Source organism: Hordeum vulgare, chromosome 5H (assembly GCF_904849725.1).
Source record: "Hordeum vulgare subsp. vulgare chromosome 5H, MorexV3_pseudomolecules_assembly, whole genome shotgun sequence".
In the NCBI taxonomy this organism is placed as follows: domain Eukaryota; kingdom Viridiplantae; phylum Streptophyta; class Magnoliopsida; order Poales; family Poaceae; genus Hordeum; species Hordeum vulgare.
The window spans coordinates 519,106,034-519,113,425 of NC_058522.1; the positions used below are offsets into that span (position 1 = coordinate 519,106,034).

General features: G+C 45.5%; 1 protein-coding gene across 1 annotated transcript; it reads right to left on the reverse strand.

Annotated features, from left to right (window-relative positions):
- Positions 1-2,194: 2,194 nt before the first annotated feature.
- On the reverse strand, positions 2,195-6,702 carry LOC123452063 (serine/threonine-protein kinase AFC2-like). The gene is made up of 12 exons (XM_045128638.1): positions 6,554-6,702; positions 5,471-5,660; positions 4,854-4,880; positions 4,549-4,702; positions 4,365-4,413; positions 4,160-4,274; positions 3,748-3,839; positions 3,463-3,598; positions 3,312-3,376; positions 3,128-3,225; positions 2,914-3,016; positions 2,195-2,706 (listed from the first exon to the last, which is right to left on the reverse strand). Exons 1-12 carry the CDS (start codon positions 6,644-6,646, stop codon positions 2,554-2,556), a joined length of 1,275 nt encoding a protein of 424 aa, XP_044984573.1. The 5' UTR covers positions 6,647-6,702; the 3' UTR covers positions 2,195-2,553.
- Positions 6,703-7,392: the final 690 nt, after the last annotated feature.

The following is a 7,392-nucleotide window of genomic DNA, read 5'->3' on the forward strand; positions in this document are numbered from 1 at the left end:
ACAAACTGCTTGGGTGCTGCGTCTACCGTTATTTATAGTTTCTACTTTCTACAACGTGTGTGCTGTTGCAAGTAGTAGAGTGAGTGGGCATCCCACGTACAAGTAAGTGCCTGCCAAAGTTTGATATGATTTTGATCTGATTTTGATCTCTGTGTGTCGACTGGGCTGAAATTCATGGGCGCCAACTCTTACCCCTCCTCGTCTATCTTTTACTTTACTTCCCATCAATCAAAAAGTGAGGAAAAAACATAAACTTTACCTGTCGACAGAGAGCACCTGGCCTTCCAATAGTGCTCATGCTTCTTGTCTTCTTTTTCCTTCTGTCGACCATAGGATGTATCTTGTCAAACTTTCTCGGAGCGTCCGGGGATAAAATACGTTTGAATTCCTCCAAATTCATTGCTGTATGGATGCGATCTCGTCTTAAATTTTCTCTAACAAAGTAAAAATGTATCTCAATATATGTTTGTGTGTGTGCGCGCGCGCGTGTTCTCGTGTGCCCGCGCCCGTGTCTTAATTTTCTCTAGCAAGCATGATCATTGATCGGTGATCAACAACCACGGTCAATCTTTATCTGCAAAGCAGAATTAAAACTTAAAGAAACATGAAGTATTGTTCCTTAAGACATGACAACCTCCTTGACGCGCAAGAGTTTGCAGAAATGCTAATAACTAGCTAGCGCTTAAAAAATCCATGGATACATCCCAACTAAGCTTGAGTGTGTGATTGTTTACCAGTGTCAACCATCTTGACCGTTTTTGGTTGGCTGGCAATACCATTCGTTTCATTTTGTCGACACAAAAACAACCCTGACCACACAAAAAACAGTACTCCCTCCGTCGAATAAATTGTCAAAAACTACCACAATTCACGCAACCGTATCGAGGAGCTACCACAATACGATTTTGTCCTAAAAATACCAAAATCAGACTAATCAGTGGTAAAAAAAACTATCAGAAGTTTTAACTGTCCGTTTTAGCTCGTTTAACCGTTTTCCTGATAAGGCGGGCCCACATGTCAGGTTCCCCGTAATCTAGGTCCTGATGCTGGCGGTGGTCCTCGCCGAGACCCGGGGCCGCTACGACGACTCCCTGCAGTGCGCCAAGAAGTTCTACCCCTCCGCCTCCAGCTACCAGGACGAGCTGCTCTGGGGCGCGGCGTGGCTCTACGAGGCCACCGGCGACGAGGACTACCTCAACTACGTCGCCCGCAACGCCGAGGGCTTCGGCAGGACCGGTTGGGCCGTGCGCGAGTTCACCTGGGACAACAAGTACGTCGGTGTCCAGGTGCTGCTCTCCAAAGTGCTCCTCGCCGGCGGCGGCGACGGCGACTACGCCGACACGCTCAAGCAGTTCCGGGCCAAGGCGAGTTCTTCATGTGCGCATGCATCCAGAAGAACGGCGGCAACAACACGTCCCAAATGGAGTACGTCCTGGACAAGAACCCGCTGTCCATGAGGACGCCTGAGCTCGACGGAGTCGCACGGCCTGAGCTCAACGGAGTCGCACGGAGTCGCACGGCCTGGAGATCATGAAGCTGCAAACCGGGGGAGGACGGACGCCTGAGGCGCCGGGTCGTTGCTCAGCAGCACGGCCGAGCCCGGCGACGCGGCCTTCGAGCTCTCCGTGCTCTGCGACGAGACGCACATAACCTGTTCGATGTAATGCACATGAGGATGGAGAGAGGTGGAAGAAAGGTCTGACGTGTGGGTCCTATCTGTAATAACGGTCAAAGTTAATGATCAACCTGACTTGTGGGCCCAGCATGTCAGAAAGGTGCTTAGAAGAGGTTAATGGAGCAGTTTTCACACTTGGTAGTTTTTAGCAACGGATTAATAAAATAGTAGTAGTTTTTGGGACAAAATCGTATTGTTGTAGCTTCTCGACACGGTTGCGCGAATTGTGGTAGTTTTTTGCAATTTACTCCGCTCCGTCCAACCCAAAACAATTGTCACAGCTTTGGACCCAAAACAATTGTCACAGCTTTAACTGAAGTTTGTCCCTGACTAAACCTGGTTTTTAACACCTTTGAACAAAGTCATGGTATCATTAAAGAGAATGGGAGCAAATATCTGAGTATGGCATCGAAAACATAGTGAAAGTGCATTTGAACTACTGCACTGAATTTGGTTCTTAAACAGAAAATTCGACAAGATTTAGAGATTCTCAAACAGAAAAATCGACAAGATTTAGTATTCAGCACAAACTTTGGATCTTTTACCATACCATTTCTAGGGGTGTAAACATACACAGCTTCGACAGTTTGTTCGAATTTGCCCCAGCTTCCGCTGCGAGGGAACATACCAGAGTCGGAATACAAGAGAATGAGACTTTTGAATTCTCGTTCAGCTATACTACATAAAATACATGAGGCCACAACACGCCAGGCCTCTTCTGAAGTTTTAACTATGGCTACTGCTCCCTGTCCTGTTATACCGAGGGAGATTCAGACAGAACTCTCAAGCTTGCTATTTCCTTGCTGCAAGCCTGCAGATCCTCATAGGTTTCTGTCAGTGTTTGTTTGTTTGGGTCAGCCACGGACATCATTGGTTGGTCATAGCGACCGCCTTTCACGGTGCCGCCTGAAGAAGCGGTGGCTCAGGGCTTCCTGGGCGGTCAGCCTGGCCGAAGGCTCGTATGCCAGGAGGCCCTGCAGCAGCCCGATCAGGTCCCCGGCAGAGTGATCCACATGCTGCATCACCAGGTTCTGCATTGCAGGATTGGATGAAGGTAGTTATAAAACAATCTTCTCTTCTGACAAACTTAAGCAAATACTGTGTCACTGCGGTGGAGAAACACAAACACATTTTGAATCCAAACAAGGAAACTTAAGAGCCACTGGCACTAGATTTCAGGGCGAGAAAAAATTAAAATGCTCCGGAAACTAATAGGGAACCTAGTCCTGTTTGCGTACCTGGAGGCGAGGCAGCTTGAGAACAGCTCTCATGCTCTCTCGTGTCGTTGCACCTTCTGGCCAGTTCAACCTTCCTCTTCTGATGTACTTCTGCGCATGGTGGCTGCATTCACACAAGGCAAAAAGGTCAACCGTCAAAACTAATCACATAGGTGGCATTAGATCCTAATAGTGGCAATCTACAACACAGATAATGGATAATTAATAAACATACTCGGCTCTTTCCAGCATGTGCCGTGGGAGAGGACCTAGAACCCTCTCCATCATCGCCAAGTGCTCCAAGTTTTCATGGGTCTGGAATAATGTCTCACCCTGTAAAACATGAGAGGGCAGTTCAATCATACATACATGGATGAACGTCCCAATAACAAAGACAAACAAGATACACAAACACATACCGAGCAAAGCTCAACGAGTATACAACCAATGCTCCATATATCACATGGATAGCTCCACCCGTGCCCTAACACAAGACCAGGGAAAGTCAGCTCCAGTATTTGATAAAACAATCAACATGCACCTAATATCCAGTCATGTCCAAATTCATACCCAAAATAACCTCAGGAGCACGGTAGTGCCTAGTAGAGACAATGTAGCTACAGTCTTGATGACCATATGCTGTGCTACCAAAGTCGATTAACTTGATCGCACTTGATTTTGGCACCTTCTTTGAGAATGATCCATCCTAGATTTTAAACATGTATACAATTAGGAAAAATAATGCAGCGTGCTGTATTTAACACAGAACTATACTGAACGCGACTTTTATCTGCTTTAAACATGGTGCAAATTTTAAGAGAGAGAAAATCGGTGTTATGCAACGGTAATACATACCTTGTTTTCAGCTAACTTAGCATCCTCTGAAGAAACAAGGAGAATGTTCTCTGGTTTTAGATCAGTATGAATTAACTTCAGGCCATGCATAACTGCAATGAGGTAAGATAAATATAAAGATACATGACACAGAAGTATATGAACCAAATTATGAGCACCCGAATACACACAAAAGCAGATAGCCTAAAAATCAGAAACAAAAGAGAAGAAAAATGTATGCGGAAACTTCTACTCATTTTTCCAAGAACAACGAAAGTACTCAGTCCAAGATATGATACTTAGGCAATAAAAGGTGAGATATAGAAGAATGAGTGCGCAGAGATAAAGAACAGCAAGCAAAGAGTAGAATCTTAATAGAAAACAAAGCAAGTACGAAAAATATGAGGTTTGCAAAGGTACTGTCTCTACACACATGCGACAGATTCCAAAAGTTGCTCTCCAAGCTCGCGAACTAGGTCGATTGGAAATGGGCGGTAGGCAGTTTTCCGCAGAAAGTCATACAAGCTTGGGCCAAGCTTCTCGCATACCTGTCGAGTCATTGAAATTTATTGACTAACTGGACCCCAAGTCTAACAGACAAGTTGGGGAAATTCTATGAATCAAGCATATATACTTACAATACAAATATGGTTACGATAGTCAAACCAGTTCCGTATTTGCACACAGCTGCAAAAACACTCAGGAGTATGTAACTTATTTCTTTAGCAACATGACACGAAAAACAAATACACAATTTAGTCCATCCCATACTTATTTGTTTAGCTTCCTTGTGGAGGTAGAAGAGTTAGATGTGTAACTTACTGTTTTCCTGTGGCGTCATTTCTTGCGAGCTTCTGCAGCACATCAATCTCTATCATTGCTGCGTCACTGTATTTGTTTACAGCGCGAACAATTTTAATAGCTACCATTTCTTTTCTTTCCCTGTCCCAACATTCCAGTACCTGGCCAAAAGTACCTAAACAGACAAAGATATTCCAATATTATTGTAAATATAAAATAGAAGTTAGTTACTAGACAATATCAGGTGGATCTGAGCAACATTGGTGTCATTCACTACTTTAAGACTTAACAGATCTATATACTCATGATCATAAGAAAATACTAACCTTCGCCCATCTTTCTGTATATTTTATCTGCAAAGATAGTGAGAAGGGGTATGAGAACAGAGCCTTCTAAGGAGCTCAATAATTTAAGACAATTTGTGCAAACAAAGATAACTAGCATGCACTTTGCAAAAAGACATGTTTGTGTTAAGAGTAAGACATAACAGTAACATCATCTGGTGCAGCTACAAAATAGGCCAGCATGGAAAACTTTGTAGACTTCAAACCACCCGAAACCAAGCAAATAAAGTTAAATGTAAAAAACCTACACAAGAAAAGGGGAAATCCAAAAACTATTTGAAAATTCAAAGATGGAAAACAAATTTGAGTTAACATGAAACTAACTATATCAACCTTTTTTTTGTAAAAGAAGTTAAATCATGGATTTAAAGGTACTTGTTGACCGAACATTACATAAGTAACCAAGGAACATAAGCAGGTACCATATGTCTGCAGAATGAACAAATTCAACATAGAGATACATCTCTAGTTTTATGTAGTGCAGTTTAACCAATGCTAAAACATTTTTTTATTAAAAAGGAAAATGGAAAAAGAAGTTTCCTGCAGGCTAAGGGAAACACAGTCATTATACTCAAATAATGATGGTCAAGTGTAATTACAGCGAGAGGTCAAATTCTCTCCAACAGCAAATACATAATGGCCATCTTTATCGTCTTCTCTCCGAGGAGGGGAAGCATTTCGAGCAACACCCTTTGAGAGCAGAGAGAAGCAAGTATAGTCCGGAGGATGTGCCGGCAATACCATGGTGGTCATATCGCCAACTTCTTGCCCACAAAATGTTATCTGAGCCTACACACATCGATCACTCATGTTTTTCATGCAGAAAAGAAAATATAATACCCATCTGATGTTAATGCTCTCAAGTGGAACATAAAATAAAGAAAGCTCAGAATCGAACATTAGCATCACAGTAATAAACCTATAGCAATTATAGCATCATACAAAAAATAACTTACCTGAAAACACTCGTGTTAACAAAGAAAATGAGACTTGGTATGCTAGACGCTATTCATACGTGTAAATTTGAGCCACTAATACGCTGCCGAATATTCTGAAAATGCCGTCCATAGTTCTCACTAGATGAAGCGAGTTATGTTAGACAATAATGATGTAGATCCACCCAAGTATTTCACATACACATATTATTTTTTATAGGCAGTGAACATAGGTGTATCATGTTAAACATGAATTGTACTAAGTTCAACAACATCATGATAAGCTGAAAGTTTGTATGAAACTAAGCACTCGAACTCAAGCAAACGAGGCCTGAGGGAGAACCACAGACACAAGAAATTACAAGGGTAATTTGTTCCAACATCGTGTAATTTAACCTACGCTGGCCCCATGTTAGCTGCAACAGCTCTACACAATCGCAGAGCCGATGGTATCTGCGGTTCAATCAATCAATCGCGGCCTGAGCAGGTCTAGCATCGGACATACGACACTCTAAACGCTGGATTCTGCACCAGAATTCCCGCTAGGCGCGACCCCTACGAGCTAGATCTACAAGGACCGCGCCTCGTTCAGCTCACGCTACACCTCGGAACAGAAGCAAAAGGCCCTGATCATGCTACGGCTAACGAAACCGCGGACGAATTCCGTGGAACCGCGCCCCGAATCGGCGGATCGGGCCAGGGCGGGGTGCGTGGGAGGGACGGGGGGGAATGGGGGCGTCTGTTTACCTTGGTCGCTGGCGCGACGTCCCAGCCGTGGCGGGCCCGCTTGCGGGGGCGGCCGGCGGGCAGATCGGCCGCGGCGGCGCACCTGGTCGCCATCGGTGGGCTCGAATTTGGGGGGAGGACGGGACGGGAGGGAGGAGAGGTGGGGGAAACGCGCCAAAGGGGAAAGTGTGAGGCCGGTTGCTATGTAGGGAGGGAGGGGGTTGGGTTGGGTGGGGATCGGATGCTGCCTGGTTTTGACTTTTGACCGGGCCAGCGCGCCGAGATTCGTGCCAGGCCTGATGTTAGGTACTCCTCCTTACTACAAGGTTGGGAAATTTGGTAAACATGGTTTTTATGGGATTTGCAACGCTTAGAGCATCTCTAGCAGACCACGTATAATGTCTCGATTCATAAAATAATCGTTAAAATACAAGCCGGGGCGGAAAATGCTGCCAGACCACACACCGCAAACGCGTCCGGTCCGTAATTTTTTTTGCGGGGCGCGGCAAAAGTTTGCCCTCAGCCTTCAGTTTCACGGGGTCGGAGGCCGACCCGAGCTCACCCCTTATCCACAACGAGATTTGGCACAAGGAAAATTTCCCCGCGGTCGTTCCCCGCTCCCCCCCCCCCTCCTCGGCAGCCGTTGCCCCGCCCACCGCATGCTCCGGACCTTCTTCCCCACCATTCTTCGCTGCCATGGAAGCCTTCCAGCCGGCGGATCTCGTCAACGTGGAGGTCGCGCACGCACAATATCGTTCGACAGATCTCGTCGTCGGCCATGTCGCCCCCGCCATCGCCCTAGTCACCAACGCGCTAGCCCACAAGCGGCAAGGCAACGTTCTCATGCAAGACGGCAATCC